We start from the raw sequence: 17,092 nt of genomic DNA, 5'->3' as shown, positions 1-17,092 counted from the left end.
TTCATGTGTTCAGAACAGTCCTTGGAGGTTGGTTTTTTTTTTAAGAAGGAAGGCAGCAAACCCCCGCTCTCTCCAGAGATTCCATGATGGAGTCACCTTGGCTCTCACAGAGACCAGCAAGTGTTTAGAAGCCACTGGATGTCAGCTATATACCGAGCAGCTGAAGTGTTAAGACTCGGGATCCTTTGCTATAGTTTCTGCAGGTTCTGGCTGAAACTTGCCTTCGCCTCCTTTGTCCTTGTGCTGGGAGAATACATACGCTTCCTGTAAGTTGAGCTCCAGCTTCTCTTTTTGGCCTTTTCCCACACCGCCTGTCTTTTCTTTGGTTCCGTACAGTAAAACACACTGTTTCTGAGGTGCTTCCTAATGCTTCAGTGACAGAAAGCTGTTTCCATGCACTTTCCTTCCTGACAGTAGCAACGGCAGGCAAGCTCTTGACCTTGCTTGGAACTCTGGAATGTGCACTGTATGGCTGGGGTATTTTTTTAGTGTTGTGCTGCCCAATCCTTAACAAAGTCTGTGTTGACTAGATGCCATGGTGATACTCAGGGGTTTAAATCTTGACTAGACATGGACATTGTTTCTTAAGAGGATGAAAGAGCACATCCTTGATTTTTATCAGCCTGCTTCCCAGTTTTGAGCCCCTGATCTTAAGCAACAAAAGTACAAGAATTTCTGAGTAAACCAGTTATATGTGGTCTTTAAAAAACACAAATTTTTGTGTGCTCCTATTTTTTTTGAAAAATTAGAATTATTTTTACTGTTTATTTTATTTGAAAAGAAATGTTCAGCTTGTTTCAAGGAAATTTTCAGTGTGGGTTAAATTTTGGCAGAGCTATAACCATCTAAAAGCAACAGGGATATTATTGGAAAGCATTCAGAAATATTACCTGTTACTATAGTTACCAGCTCTGCCTTTTTTTTTTAAGCTGAATTGTAACTTGCAAGATTGCTGTGGTAAAATTTCATCAGTGCACATGGTCTCAAAAGTAGGTACGTGAAGGTGGAAAGGAACTAAAGACATAAGCCAAGCAGCAGTGAGCATAGCGGGGTGAAGAAAGGTCAAAGCGATGGTTGAGTTCATAGGAGATCCCCTCTGCGTGGAGTTCCTGCGTGTTGCTGCTGTTTGGGCCATGTACCTCATTGTTCTCAGCAGCACGGTTCAAGGTATCATAGGCATAATTAAGCCCCCAGAGGTTTGGTTTTTTTTTTTTTTAAAAGAAGGCAATGCTCGTTATGGGATTTCACATTTTATTAGAATAATTAATTAAAGCTGTCCTGGGAGATAATGGAGAACACTATTTTCTGTGCTGCTTTTTTTGTGAGCAACATAGTGGATAAAAAGAAATACATGCAGTTGAAAGGGAGGGCTGATGAGGAAGTGTTTATTGCACAAATATATTCTGGCTGTGTTAGCTGCTGTTTCAAGATCAGACATCTGTCCTTAAAATATTTTGCTGCTTGGAGGTTTTTTCTTTACCTTGAAATAAAGCCAAGTTTTTCTTTCATAAAGGAGAACACTTGAATAAACATAACCCTAGTATAAAGCCAGTTGGGACTAGTCTACTGACAATGACCAGAGTCCTTTTCACGTTGGGAATTATTAGAAAGACAGTGAATCTAACTTGCCTCATCTCAAGGGTAGCTCACAGAGTCTCTGTTCTTGAATTCTGTATTGTTAAGCAGGATGGAAGAGACAGAAGTTTACAGGAATGTTACACTAGGTCACTTTTATATATGGTCTGTTATTTTTCAGAAAACATTGACTATTTCTTTCTTTTAAGTTTGAAATTGCAAAACATGCAAGTATTTGTTAAATACAGTGTACCCATAGACAGTTAATTACACATGCCAAGCAGGTAGACCTTGTAGAGCTGCTGTTACAGAACAGAGACAGTTGAGAGGTTTGAGAGGCTGCGTGTTCAGGGGAGCAGGGTTGGCACGCAGTGGTACCTAACTGGGAATTGGATTCTGCAGAAGTTTGCATGCGTTTCTTTTCTATAAAAAAAAAAGCTTGCAAGAGTTGGATTCTCTGTATGTTAGACCAGGTCACAAGAGTTGCAATGCTAGTAGTGGCTGAAACTAATCATTTAATTCCTTTGTCCTCAGTTTACCTGTCTATAAACTTCGTGCAGTGTAGTATCTGCCTCAGGGATTTTGAGTTTCTTCAGTGCACTGAGAACTTGGATGAGGTAACCAAACTGTTACCTATTAGAACTGGAAATTGCTGTTTTAAGAGATTATGTTTGTTTAACTTTTATTTTGTTCTTCAGTAAAAGAGAAAAGGATTGAAACAGGTTAGCCGTGACTATACTTTGCCTCTAGGCACATTTTCTTTCTAACCCAAATCCTGCTGCTTTTGAGAGACTTTTGGCATTCCTTTATCTCTCCTTATCAGTGGAATGGACTGTACTGAATCAGGAGGAATCAACACTCTTATGACACAGACTGCAATAAGTATTTAAATAAAATAAAAACTGGCTATGAGCTTGCACAGTAAAATTCAGGCCCATCTCTCATCTGGACCTCAGCAATGTTACTTTTTTTTAATCTTGATTTTTTGTTTATTAATACTTACCCACACATTCCCTAAGAATTCACTAATAAATGCCTTGTGAAGGCATTATTTTAAAAGGAATTTGAAACAAATGCCTTGTTTTCATCATTATTAGCAACTTAATGTTGCTGCCCTAGCTTGTTTCAGCTGTGTGAGCTATTGATGCACTGGGTAAAGGACAGTCCAGAAAAACAGTGTGAAGACACTTCATATATTCTGTTTGACCCTTAAAAAGATACCTGTAGTGTGAATCCTACCTCGTGTAATGTATTTATAGGAAGCATCCACAAATTAAACTTCTTTCTATCCTAGTGGCGAGATTTGTATTAAAGTAGTGGTGGGGATACAAAGGATGTAGCAAGTACATGGTAACTGTGTAGTGACCACGGGCAATAAGAAACCAAGTCACTTCCTGAAGTCCAACCTTTGTTGCATATTTATCCATTTTCTAGTAATGTAGGACACATAGTATTACATTCCTTTTTACTTTTTTTCCTGTTCTACAGTAATGTATATCTGTGTTTGAAATTCAGATAATGTTTGTCACAACAAAACTTAAACTCAGGTGTGAGTATTTGAACAGCTGTTGAGTCAAATTTGGGGTTGCATTTGTGATCTGAAATCATTATAGTTTCAAATCTTGTTTCTCATTCAGGCATAGCCTGTTACTGTGTGCTGCAGCTTGTGCATTCTTCAGCATTTACAACTGGAATATAGAATCTGAATGAAATAGTGTAGCTCAAAATTTTGTTATTGTTAACCTTTCATATAGCACAGTAATTGTTTGAAGAACTGCATGAATCTAAAGGCAGCTCTTTGAACCTAAGTGTTCTGGGAAAAGAGATAAATTAGCTACCTTGAAAATCAGAAAATAATCCAGATGCTGTGGCTGTGACTTTTACAGGGCATTCCAAATGGATGATGCTCTGGGGAAGGATTTCACCTTGTAAAACTGCCTGCAGTTTTCATGTCTATTTTGATCTGTCAAGATATCCAAGAAAGAAGAAAAAAAGATGTTGAGAAACAGTTCCACTGCAACAGGGAAACAGTGTTTGAGATCCAGCATTCATAAGTGATTTGAAGAAAGGTAGTAGCAAAGGGAGTTGGTTACCTTCTGAAAACACTTTAGAAAACCATTTTGAACTGCAGTAGGTGCAGTTAAGCCAGCGGAGATGACAACTGAATGAAATAGCATGAGCAGTGTTTCAGCAGGAAGAACACTGAACATTTCAGTCTGGAAAAAAGGTAACTTGGGTGAGAATGATTGAATGAAGTCCATAAAACTTGAGAGTTCATAGAAAATGTGAAGAGGAAATGATAGTCATTGTCTTCCTCACTACCAGAACTACAAGACATTGGCAGAAGTTACCTAGTGTTAGTCTCAAAATAAAACAATGATGTAGTTAAACCGTGGAACTTGCTGACATAGGAATTAGGGTGCTAAAATTTAGGAAGGAAGCTAAACATATCCAATAAAGGACTACTAAATGATATAAAGGCAACCTGGAAAAATATACTGTCAAAATAGCATATGTTTTTCCTGACTTTAAGATCTTTCCTATGCATCCATTGTAGATGCCTTTGAATAACAGACCTTTGGTCTGACTTGGCATGACCTTCTTACATTTCTAATACTATAGCTGAAGAGCTTTGGTCGTTGAATCTAATCATTCAAAGGACCTGATCATTCACTGCCCTGAGATTCTTCTGAAGCTCTTCATACTTGGGCTTTTTTGCTAACCTGAATATCTTCACATTAGTAAGAAAATACTAAGAACAAGGAACTTCTAGTGCAAATGAAGGATGAAGATATTGTTGACATGATGGTGAAGTCGAACACAGTCATCTGAGGCAGGCATTAGGCTGCATTTTTTTCCTTATTTGTATGCCAATCAAAACAAACTTATACAGTTTTCTGTTACTTTGGGACCTTGTCACTGATGTTTTGCAATTTTTCTCTCTGATTAACAGAGATGAAAGTATTTGGATGTTTGGAGCATTGAAATACATCAAGATTTAAATACAGCTTTTGCTTATACCTGACTTGATCCTGCAAATATCAAGAAATTATACTAGAATATAAGAAAATGTTTAAAAATTTTGAAGGGAATTAAAAACTGTATATTGAAAGTGTCAAGACTGTTGTTAGTATTAATAGTCCGGATTCAATACCATGTGGTCAGCAGAAGCCATTTGCAGAATCTTGTAGACTCAATAATACTCTCTAGTTACACAGCTCAGGAGGCAAGGAGTAGTTAATTTCCTTTGTAACAACAAATTACAACCTGAATGACGAGCCTATGAGAATAAGTTAAACTGTATTTTACTGCTCAATGTCTAATTTGGCTGTCTGGTTCTATTTTGTTTTGAAGAGCACTGACAAGTGAAAAAAGAGACCAAGCAAAGCTCAGTTAAGACCTGGACTTTGCTTAAGTGTGGATTATTTTCTCTTGCATCATTAAGGAGTCTTTTTGTTTGAATCAGGCTCTTCCTGTAACCGCTTTAGTACAAGCGAACAGGAGAGCATTTTCTTCCCTGTGCCCAAATTTTACTCTTAAAGCAAGTATGTTTCCCTTGAATTACCCTGATGAGGGAAGAGGATGGAGTGTCAGGACAACTCTCTGCTTTGCATCTCCAGTTAAGGCTGTTCAAGAACTTAATAACAGCGTGGAAAATTTGTATGTAGTCTATATTGTCCGGGATACTTCAAGTGTTAACCTATCTATCTCCAAATAGGTGTTCTTTGGTTTGGAAGTAGTTATTCTAAATTTCTAGTGATAGAGTAGTCTCCTCACGGTGAATTCTAGTATTTCTTTTTCATGTCTACTTTGAGATGTTTGAAACAGCTTAGATAAGTATCAGCTAAAAAAAATCCTTAGGTTTCAAGAATAACCCTTTTGTAATACGAGCATCTAAATCTAATCCCTATGCAAACTTAATGAAGTTGCATACAGAGGTAACTGAGAAAGGAACTTGGCATGTTCAATGCCATTATCGTTAGAAAGAGTATTCTTAGGTTTTCCTTTTCTGTGAGAAACTGATTGATTCATTGTTGGCTGAATAGGTTTAGGAGCCTAGAAAGAGGGATTTTGGTCTACAACTCCACCTTTGAGGAAAATCAGCATCCTAAGAACCACACTGGATCAAAGAAAAGAACAAATCAATTATGAAGAACCAAATTTCCTGATTTCTGGCTGTCACTTAAATGTCACTTAAAACATTAATGTCATTATTTGATAATGTTTGAGCATGAAAAATGTGTAATGATGTAAACTGATTAGTCCCATATAAGCAGTCTATTAAAACAAGTGAGAAGGAGGACTGGTTTTTGTCTAAAATTACAGTATTGTATACTACAGTACAAAGCACTGCCTCCTGGCCTAAATTCTGGTCAACAGGAGTATGTAAAGCTCCAAAGCTTTTAGATTCTGCTTGTCTTGCAGCAGATTTGCAATAACTCTCCCCACGTCTTGCCCCTTTTAATGTTCTAAGGGCCCTTATTTCCTATAGGACAGGCAGAATTTTTGTTTTTTAGGAGTGCAGGCTCAAATAGAGCTTTGCAAAGATAAAATTTAGGTGTTTTTTTTTTTTTATTAAAAAGTAGGAAACTTGAACCTGTGTAAGTTTGAAAGATTTATTTTCAAATATCCCAGTAACAGCTCTGTGTAGTATATAGTTTCTTCATAAAGAGAAGGCATTTGCATTTGTGCAAAATCACGCATGTTGTTTAAATGGATGTAGAATGGGAGGATACTATATAGCTGTTGAGCCTCAAGAAAATGGAGAAAATAGAACTGTATTGAATGGAGGATTGCATGATGCTGGGGCTGTCTGCTGTGTTGTGGAGTGGCTGCTTTGCCATGTCTGAGTTTTCAGAAGGAACAGGTAACTCAGATGGCTAGTCCACATGACAGGATAAAAACAGCATCATAGAGGTCATGACGCCATAGAACCTTTCTTCCAACAATGAGATCGTTGCCATGGAAGCAGGGACTCTCGCGGCTGGGTGGGCAGAGACAGAGGTTTGCCTGTAGGTGCTTGGGAGGCCACTCTCAACTTCAGTCATACCTGAGACTGCCCTTCAGCTCTCTTCCTGATGTTGTCTTCAAATATTATTACTGTTTGTCTACACTCTGATGCTCACGAACTAGAAAATAATAATGGTAGGTACTGTAAGACTGCAGGAGAAAAAGCAATTTTTAAGGCCAGCAAGGAGTAGGTGCGTGATATCAAGGTAACAACCGTATATTTGGATGGGTTATATTGTGGTTTATACTTGTTTTCTAAAGTATCAAGCTTTTGAAGAGAATTACGGAGACCTTTCATTTAATCCTGAAATATTGCCAACAATAATACTGAGATACAATCAGGGTGATGCTGGCTTATGCATTAGCTTTAGCCATTTAGATAAGAAGTGTTTTAAGATGGCATAGAGTTAACATCAATGACATAAATGGCATTATTTTATTTAACTGTTTGTTGTCATTGCCAAGAAGGTTAAATTAGGCTAGATTTTAAGAGCTGTTTCATGAATTTTCAGACTGCACTGTTACTGGATTCAGTACATCTGTACATATAAGCCCTGTCTGCAGTTTTGAAGGCCCTAGCCTTATGATCCATATCATAAACATATACTTCATCTTTGTGTACAGATTCTAGGAAACAAGATACCCTTCTTCAAGGATTACGATGTGTGGAGTTGGTATCTGACCTTAGATAATGCAATGGTTTCCTGCATTTCCAGTCGAGTTGTATAAATAAAAGCATAGTTTGTTTACTCTTGACGAATCTATGATATCAAGTAATTTGGCATATTTGCAACAGATCAATATATTCAAGCAGATATGAGTGCTTCATTATATGTGATTTAGAATATTTGTTTCAGATTAGATTTAGTCTGGTCTTAGACTAAAGCAACTTTACTATCCTCATGGTTTTAAGCTTTTGAAGTGCAAAAGCAGTTAGTGCATTTCAGAGATGCACACATAATTTGAACCTGTTTTACCTCTTGAGCATTACAACTGGTTTGGATATGGATCTTCCAGTTGCAAGTGTAATGTTCAGATGAAAAAAATAGTGAAACTTTGAATGTCAGGTACTTGTTGGTTGGTTGTTTTGTGGTGTTTGGTTTTTTTTCTATCACAGTGTTCCTGTCCTTAATGAATGTGAGCAACTTGATCCACTTGAAAGTGTGAAGATACAAAACTGAAGGCCCAGGCAGGGCTTGAGATGTGCTCCTGAATGTTCTGGCAGCAGATAGGCCTTTGAACAGACTGACCTTGGGGTCCAGGTGTGCTAAAATTAGTCTCCTGTATTGTGGTCATGTGCTTGTGGTAGGATTCGGTGCTTAGAGGCTCCTGAATGGTTAAGACAGATTTATTGTAACCCAGGCAGAAATGAGTGCTGCTGACTAACTTGTACACGATCAAATGTAGAAAAAGGCCTACAGGCCTTGCACCCACCTTCAATACATGTTTTTCAGTTTCCAGTGGAATGGTTTTATTATGAGTCATCGTAATCTTCTTCACTCTTCAGTGTTATTAAGAAGGCCACTTCAAAACACTTGAGTAATGAATTGCTTTAATAAGCTATTTGTAGACATCTCAAAGTTGAATAGCTGTCTTACTTTGATAAGGTGATAGCCAGCTATGGTGCGTTTCAATTTCAGCTCTTTATTGCTGTGGTACTGCTGCCTATTAGCTTGATTTCATACACCTTAAATTGGTTCTGTGTATAACAGACCTACAAGTCCCGTATATAGTATCTTTCCTTAGGAAAACAACAATGTGAGAGAAATTGTTTTGCTGACTGTCAGAGGTGTCAGTGTGAGATTCGTGCTTTATATTTTTAATACTTTTTTATTAGCTGTTACTAGTTGATATCTTTAAGACTATCTTTTCACATTAGTATTTTTCCTGGATGGCTTTACTTTTTCCGTTGTAACAAGAATAGAACCTTTTTTTCTCTCAAGTAATTCTCTAGCCAACAAGAAACCGTTGAATGTCGTAGTGAAAGGGTCTTTATATGTCTTTATGTGAGTAGCTTTTTCTTTTTCATTAAACTGCTGCATATCTAGATACTATAAATGTCATTTGTATTCTTAAGGTTGTCAAAAATGAATAGTTTGTTTCTTCTTGCTGTCTGAAATTTATCTGACAAAATTAAGTTCAACATAAAGCACAGATAGGTAATGAAAACAGCTATTGTGCAGGTAGAAAACCTGTGACTAATTAAGTAGATGGCATCTGGATGTTACCACAATCTGTTTGTGAAGGCCTGTAAATAGCATCAAAGATTTGTGACCATTAGGTCTGTGGGCAGCAGGAAATATTTGAAAGCCAAAGCAGGATCAAATGTTTGGGTAAAAATTATGGTTATAGATAACCACAAATCACGTGAGAGCTGTTAGAATGTTGTTTGTTATCCTGTGGTTGAATGTAAATTCTCAGCATTGCTCCTTTGGTTTGTAAAGCAAATGAGGGTCAGGCTGCACCCTTGAAGACATGTGAGACGTTCAAGTAAGACAAGTAGGTTATGCTGACTTCCTTGTGTTCTGCCTTTGGAAGCTTTCTGATGGTATTTCTTGCTCTACAAGTACAGGCATGGTTCCTCACTGTTGAACACCCTGTGTATTTTGTTTCCACTGAACCTCACGCTTCTGTTTGTGCACGTTAAGTACCTCATACGGTAAAATGCTTAAAGAGCTGTCTGGTGTAATTTGCTTGCTCTTCTGTTAGAATGCCATGAAGCATGTGCATTTTGCCTCCCTCAGGGACCAGCCCAAAAGAAGTTCCTGGAGGTCTGTATGCTTCTTCTCATTTCCAGTAGCTCTGGTGAATGAGCTGGACGTTTGGTGGGAATCTCACCAAGAAAGCAATGTACTGGCATGTGTGAGCTATTACACTCTAGCAGTCATAAAATCTTCATTGGCATCTCATTTAATACCTGTCCTGGACAGATGGCACTGAAAGGAATAATCTTCATCTAACTGTAGGAGCTAAATCTGTACGTTCATACGTGAAGGTCAAAGGTCGTAATAGTGGCCAAAGAAAACCAGTCTTGTTATCCTTAGCTTCTAAACATGTTCAGGAGGGTGTCATCCAGCCAGTCTTTAGGCAGCCTTGCTTAGGCTTGGGGGGAAAAGTAAAACAGAAAAATCAGGGTCCTCCTTAGTGGAGAGGAAGAGAGATGTCTCAAAGACAAGAAACAAGAGCTGGGGAGGAGGTGTCAGAAACTGGCTGTCTGGGAAAGGAATTTAAGTCCACTAGTGCAAACCATAATTCTGTAAGATGAGGAGGCAAAGCTTTCAGATACCAAAGCAATATGTCTAATGATATATCTAATGATATATCTATCTAATCTAATGTACCTCCTGCCTAGAAGGAAGGGATTTAATGAACGGCACTTCTGTGAGTTCCAGTTGAGTTAGATTAGTAAAGTTGAGACTTTCTTTGTTAGTATCTCTTGTGATGCCTTCTTTATCCAAGCTTCCTTTTACATGTTCTGAAGGGGGCCTAGAATGTAAGTACCAAACTAAAGCAATACTGCAGGTGTTTAATGACTTATTTAGCCCCTCCAGACCAATATTATGAATGACTTTGTGGATGAACTATTAAAATACGTTCTGGAGTGTGTCACATACTCATAATGTGCATTGCCATAGAGCCCCATAGACAGAGCTGCACCATTTTGTGGTAGCTAAGTACTTCAACCATTCTGGTGTACCTAAGATCTGTTTTTACTAACATATATGTTAAATTTTATCCTACAGATTTTACCTAGATAAAGGTAATAATTTATGTACCAAAATTGTTTTTTTTTTTTGTATTCTTCCTTAGTATCATGCATCAAATGTTTTTAATCACGCTGAGAAATTTAGAAGATTCAAATTACTCAAGCAGGGCTTGAAACTCTGTCAGATACGTATTTTAATGTTTGAGCTTGATTTTTCATAACTAGTCCTTACTGCTTCTTATTAGTTTTTCTGGTTTACTTGTTTGAATTTGGGTGTATTTGGTGTTTGTAAAGGTGTATTGACTACACACTGTGAATTTGAGCCATTGGAAACAATGCACCAACGTTAAGTTGCACGTGCAAATGAAGGGAGAGGTATAGATCTTCTGTGGGGTACAACCTGAAGTGAAATAAGGCAGCTGAATTTATGTTAATATAAACTCCTAGAAGTTGGGAGTTTCAAGTGAATAGAGTCTTATAGTGATAAAAAGGGACATACTTTAAAGTTTATATTTTTTTTCTCAGCCATTTACTTACATAGCAATGACTTGGGGGGAAAAATATTTTTATGGTGTTGCTTGGTTATAAAAGAAGTAGGAGCTCTTAGACATAAATATTCATCTGGAGAAAATGAGCAATAAGTTGTTCTTGCCAAATATCCTTGGCCTCTCTTACTGTTTAAAATTTGAGTTTATTATTTTGAAGTAATTTTTGCATTTCTGTGAGATGTCCATGATACAAATCATGCTCTGAAGATACTCACGGCTTGCTTTAGAAAAAGGTATCTGGTACTGAAAGAACAGAAGTATCTTTGCTTTACATTTGTTTTAGCTTATACATGGTGTGGCTTTTAATAGTAGTGCATAAAGGAAACCTTAATTCTTGAAAGTATAAATGTAGGTGTCTACATCTAGCCAGTTCTAATCAAGTTTATTGCCTATTCTGCAATGGCTACTTCTTGTAAAACTAACATAAATGTAAATGGAATTAATACGAGATAAGAAAGAACCACCGCTAGCTGGTGATGCAACTTGGAACAGAAAATATGAAAAGGAGGTGAAGTAGATCATATTATGAGATGTCCAGTGGAAACAGCTGATAACTGGTATTGTTTTGTTTTGATTGTCATTCATTTTTTTTGTGGTTTCACATTTCTTTGTATCATTTAATGGTATTTTCACTTGTCTTCTTTTGTAGGAGGCAAAGGTAGAAGTAGTATCAGTTCGAGAGTTTGTCCTTCGTTTCAGTTTTGTATAACATTTTATTTCAGCTTAAAATACGTCCCAAACCAAAAGAAATCTTTGAATTCACTAATAATTTTTAAGAACATATTACCAATAACAAAATAGCAGTAGTTGTTACTTACGTAGTTGAGGCTAATTTGAAAATATAAGCAATACAAACTTTGTGTTTAGGTATAAGAAATTAACTTTTTATTCCATGGACCTTCTCCATTTTGATTACACAAGGATTGTAAGTGCCACCTTGTGGTCAGTGTATCTTGTTATAGGACATAAATTGGTGAGGTAGGATAGTAAAATTCGGTTTCAGATATTGTGAGAGACATCAGTTGAGTTTTCTTTGGGGTTTTGAGGATTTTTATTTATTGTATAAAATGTCTTTCTCTTTGTCAAAAGGCTAAACTGGATTACATGTGTAAATCTAGATGTTGTCTTACCCAAATGGGTATTTGATGGGTGAATAACAGATTGATAAAGCAGCAACGCTTGTGTTCTTATTTCATGCTTTTCTAAGGGTGAGTGTAGTGTTTGCTAATTTAGTTTAAATTTTGGATCAGTTCTTAGAGACTCCTGAGAGAAATCCTGTAGTTATGTACAGTTCTGTTTGTGTGGGAAAATGTTGTAAATAACAAATAAAAGAGTCAATATGCAGTTTGGCCTCAGGAGCACATGTGCTGACTGCTGTTTCAAAAATTGCAAACCGGTTCTATGAATAGGTGTCGGAAAGGGGAACAGATTATCATTGCTAAAAACACATGTGGAAGCTTCTCAGACTTAGCGAGGGAAGGCACAGGTAACCTCTGACACAGCAACGCTGGCAGGGTTCTGAGAAACTTTGAAGGTTAGATCTACATGAGGGGACTGGTGTGTAAGAGAACTCCCAGAAAACCAAATATTTACAGCTTTAGCCTGAAAACATCTGTCACAGGCAGCAAAAAACAGTATTTGCATACTAAATGCTTTGCTAAATAGTCAATAACAGTGTTTGCAGGTGTGAATTTAACATTGAGGTGGGTAAACTGTTAGGTAAACTGGGGCTGATAAAACAAATCTTGTAGTTCTGGCTGCAACGGCAGTGGCCGTTTCCAGCGGCAGAAGTGAAAGAGATTCAGGTATCTGAAGCAATTACTGAGTATAAAGGGCTATCAGTGACAACGCTGACATTTGTTTTTCTTTGTATTGTCCAGCTTTTTGAAGTTTCCGGGTAGGGCTGAGTTTTGTTTAATGTAAGATGACATTTGAGGACTGAACAGTAGAATCATAAACCAATTTAGAAAATGGACACCATTATATTCCTTCAGAGTTCAAACCCTTTATAAGACTAGATACAGACAAAGAGTCTCCAAGGAGACCTCCTGAGTTATTGTCTGAGGTGAAAGGGCTCTGCAAGGCCATTAATAATGCTGCATTTGTGGTACTATGAATCCCACAACTTGAAGTTGAAAATCCTCCATACTTACAAAGGGCCATGAAGTAAACCGTGATTCCAGCAAGCTATTCCTGGTTAATCAAGAACGATAAATTATAGTTACTCATGTATCTTTTGTAGATGGCATTTCACTGGAGACTAGAGCTAATTCCTAGGCCCAGCTCCCACTGATTTCAAAGGAAGCCTTTCCACTGATTTCACTGAGTAGCTAATATAATACAGATATGTTTCTCCATGAAGTTGATATTGTTGGACAAATTTTGGAATATCTGACCACTTGCTGCGCATATACTATGCTTATAAAACTGGAGGGAGAAGGGGAGGTTAGAAGAGATGCAGAAGAAAACAGTCTTACTAATCCTTTCAAAGCTCCCTGGGTATTCTTGGCTCAAAAACCTGCTGCATTCGCTCACCTGAGTGTGTCTAGACCTTGGTCACGAAGTGAGATGTATTATATGATGGTAATGCATCATCTTTTAGCACAATTGCACTACAAGGAAGCATATATTGTTTGTTTCACCAATACATTAAGTTGAGCAAATATTAGGAGAATTACATTCACAAAGAAGAAACTGCAGTTTAATTAGCTTAAATCTGGGCTCTGTTTTACGTTTTTCCTCATTGTCTTCCTCTCCTTTACCCCAGCCACTCTGTAACCATTTGCAGTCAGTTTGAATGGTGGGATTCAGGTATTTTCTGTAAACACAAAAGATTGTGTACATATTCAAAAACATTACTAAGCTGTGGTAACTAGATCACCCTGTATTCTGTATCCATTGGAAATGTTACATTAGCAGCCGAAAGAAAAGAGCAGGAACACTGTTGAGCTGTTAGTGTTTTCAAGAATGTTAGTGTATCAGCGAGCAGCAATAATGGTAGAAGAAAGGAATAGCTACGACTGAATCATTTCTTCCCACCCTACCCCTGATGCAGTGAGAAACAAGATGTTGCTTATAGAAAAAAGCGGCAAAATGGAGTGTACAATGAAATGTTCTCAGGATCAAGAGAGCACTGAGAGGGGAAGCTCTGTGGCTGCTAGGTGACTGTTCCTCCTCAGGACTCTTTCAGCTCCAAAGATTCCTACAGATTTCAGTGAACTTAGCAGAAATCTACATAGCGTGTTCTGAGCTTTAAATACTGGAAGGAGAGCTTCCTCTAAAGTATTTGTCATTGCCTTTTCTGTAAGGTATAATAGAGAAATTTATCTTGTTCATTGTATGTTTGTAGAAGCAGAAAATACAAGTTACTAGAGGAGCATTAGAAATGTAGTGAAGCTGCTATTGAAGTGTCATTCATACAGGTCATTGTTCTACAGTTGGAGTCTGGTTAATAATCCAGTTGATGCACAAACCAGAAGGGAATTAGTCTTGCATTCCCATAACCATCTTGGCCCTACAGTGCTAGGGAAAACGAGACTTCTTTCCTGGTTTCTGCATCAACAGAGTTTCTAACTTGGTTCAATTTGCAAAAGAATTTCCTTGAGGAGTGACACATCAATAGCCGCTCAAGTTTGGATACAGGATGCCAAGTGAAAATAGTGGTATAATGGGAGGCGTGGTCTGGGACTTAGGTCTGCCAGGAGTTTGGGGTTCTTCCACAGACCTCCAGTGTGACTGCAGGTTTTTCTAGGAATCTTATCCTTCCAAATGTAAAAACAGTGTGAAAAGGTGGCTGCTTATACACCCCTTTTTCTGTGTCCATGGGTGACTAATTTGTGGCTCTTGAACAACTTAATCGTCATCTCTGTGTTGGTTAGGACTTTGTTGTGAGTGTTGTGAGTTATGTTCCTGGTCAGTGAAGAGGTCTCTAAGTTAGCATGTCAGCTATTGGGAGCATGTTTTACATATCATACAAATGGTGACCTCACCCCAGTGGCCTGGGGGCAATACTAAGTTTGTAATGTGCATGTTCTATTATGTCCATTTCATTACCGGTTGAACTAAGATAACATCTTCCCATTCCTGCTTGAAAGGCTTGGCAAGTAAAAACATCAGACTGTATATGGAGAAAATATCTGACATAGCAAGAAAAGCTCAGACTGCCTTAGAAGTTTGGCTAGAATATAGGAAACTGTTTATTAAAAGGAGGATGAAAGAAGGTCAAAGATGATTCTCTTAACAGCAGAACCATTAATGATGTAGAGCAGGAGTGAGTAAGGCTCTAGCATTTGGTAGAAATAACCAAGAATAGTGGAGAAATTGTCTTGTTTGTGTGCTTTTACCACCTTTCAACTTCACTGTAAGTGGCTCTAAGAGTCACTTTAGTTATCTCTTAAGAGTCTTAGCTTTTTCCTTTTTTCTGTTAAATCGTTGCTGTATTTCTAGCTTATTGTGACATCTTTCCTGACCTTCAGCTTTAGCGTGATCCCAGATTTTGGGAATGATTTCTTTGTGCTAGAACAAGCATATTCTTGGTAGACCTGAATAAACATGTTTAGGAGAATGTTTAGTGTTTAAGGAAAAGCCAGATGAAACTAACTGCAAACGGAAACTAAGCTGCAACTGCACAACTCATCACGTGTATCACTGCTGATCTGTTATGGGTCAATTCCTCCTTTTAGGAAGGAAAGAAATCAGACTATTTAGCCTGTAGTGCAGGCATGACAGAATAAGGGTCATTTCAGGGCAGGTGTGTAGCTGTGTAGACACAAACACAGACATTTTGTTTATTTCCATTTGTTGTTTATATGGATGAAGAGCACAATAACTGTTGTTTGTTTTTTTCTGTTGTGCTGCTGTTTTGCTGGAAGTTGCTAGTGCGCATCCTTGGAATGGATTACTCAGGTGCAATTGCAAGAAAATACAGTAAGCTACAGAAATAACAAGATACCCAGAAAAAACCCAAAAGATTTCTAAAAAACAGATTCAAGTCTTTTCATGGATCTTAGAAGCACAAAAAGAAAATAATATCTATGTACTGAGAAAACCATGTTTGAGTCATCTACCACATAACCTTGAAGTTACTGTCTATTCACATGTCAGCTTTAAAGGATTTTCTCTTCATTGTTTTTTTCTGCATCATTTAATGGACGAAGTTCAAATAATAATTTCAGTACCAGTCTGTCTTTAACTGTGCTTTATCTTGGCTTGGTTTAAATTTATGTTTCTTTATAGTGCAATATATGCAGATTTACAACATGAATGGTGGAAATGCCAGACTCCTGACATTTGGATCAGAGTGTGTGATACCTAATTAACAAAGACATGTAGTTAGAACCCATTCAATCCGTTTTCCTTATCTGAATGTCAATGAGAAGCCTAAATTTAAATTTTGCAAAATCCTAAATGAGTCCTAGTAAATATCTTCTCAAAAAATCATATCATTCTGAATTGATTCTGTAGATGGCTTGTTTAAATGAGTTCTGACAAGAAGAGAATAATGTTACTGTGACATGGCTGAACACCTGCCTGCCCATGGGAAGTGGAGAATGAATTCCTTGTTTTGCTTTACTTGTGTGAGCGGCTTTTGCTTTACCTATGAAACTGTCATTACCACAGCCTATGAGTTTTCTCACTTTTACTCTCCAGAGTCTCTCCCCCACCTCAGCGGGCAGGAAGAGCGAGTGGCTGTGTGGGGCTTAGTTGCCAGCTGGGGTTAAACCACAACAAAAGCTTAAATCCTAATATATTCAAAATATTTTCGTGAACAATATGATACGTTATAGAAGGGAAAAAATAAAATGCAAATTAGAATACTGAAAAGATATTATCTCCTAGCAAAGGTAGTTTTAATCGTCTTGGTGTTTCATTATTTTTGTTGGATTCACTGTCAAAGGATGTTAAACTACTTTGGAAGGATGACCAGAAGTTTGAGAAAGGAAGTATTAGTAGTTCTGATACTGTTACATTATACCATGCTGTAAGACTCACGTACCAAGTTTGTCAGAACATAGAGTGGAGAAGCAGTAACATAAAGACATCATCTCTTGTAGTTAACCCCCAGAAATCACCCACAATGCTAATACTTAGTCTCAGTAGTTCTGTTTATCCTACAGAGCAGATGAAAGAGTGTGTGTTTTTTGGTGGCTAAATCAGTGATACCAAGTTGGAGATGTATTATAGTATTGCTCAAGCTGAACAGCAGGTATGGTGGTCCCAAGAAGCTCTGTTTCATAGGACAGTACCATATAAA

The 17,092-nt window shown here is 37.6% G+C and overlaps 1 protein-coding gene across 8 annotated transcripts in view; it reads left to right on the top strand.

The window, feature by feature from the left end:
* THSD4 (thrombospondin type 1 domain containing 4) overlaps window positions 1–17,092 on the top strand; it is a 310,710-nt gene that overhangs the window by 234,669 nt on the left and 58,949 nt on the right. The window contains exon 1 of one of the 8 annotated variants that reach the window (XM_065076054.1): window positions 5,819–6,720. The exons of the other annotated variants lie outside the window; for them this stretch is intronic. Coding sequence (XP_064932126.1) covers window positions 6,718–6,720 — 3 coding nt within the window. The 5' untranslated portion in view covers window positions 5,819–6,717. Of the gene's footprint in view, window positions 1–5,818; window positions 6,721–17,092 lie in introns of those variants that run through there. 8 annotated transcript variants of the gene reach the window in all.

The sequence above is a fragment of the Columba livia genome, chromosome 11 (genome assembly GCF_036013475.1).
Source record: "Columba livia isolate bColLiv1 breed racing homer chromosome 11, bColLiv1.pat.W.v2, whole genome shotgun sequence".
NCBI classification, from domain to species: Eukaryota; Metazoa; Chordata; class Aves; order Columbiformes; family Columbidae; genus Columba; species Columba livia.
Note: the sequence above shows the minus strand (reverse complement) of the source record. Positions and strands in the feature narration are given on the sequence as shown.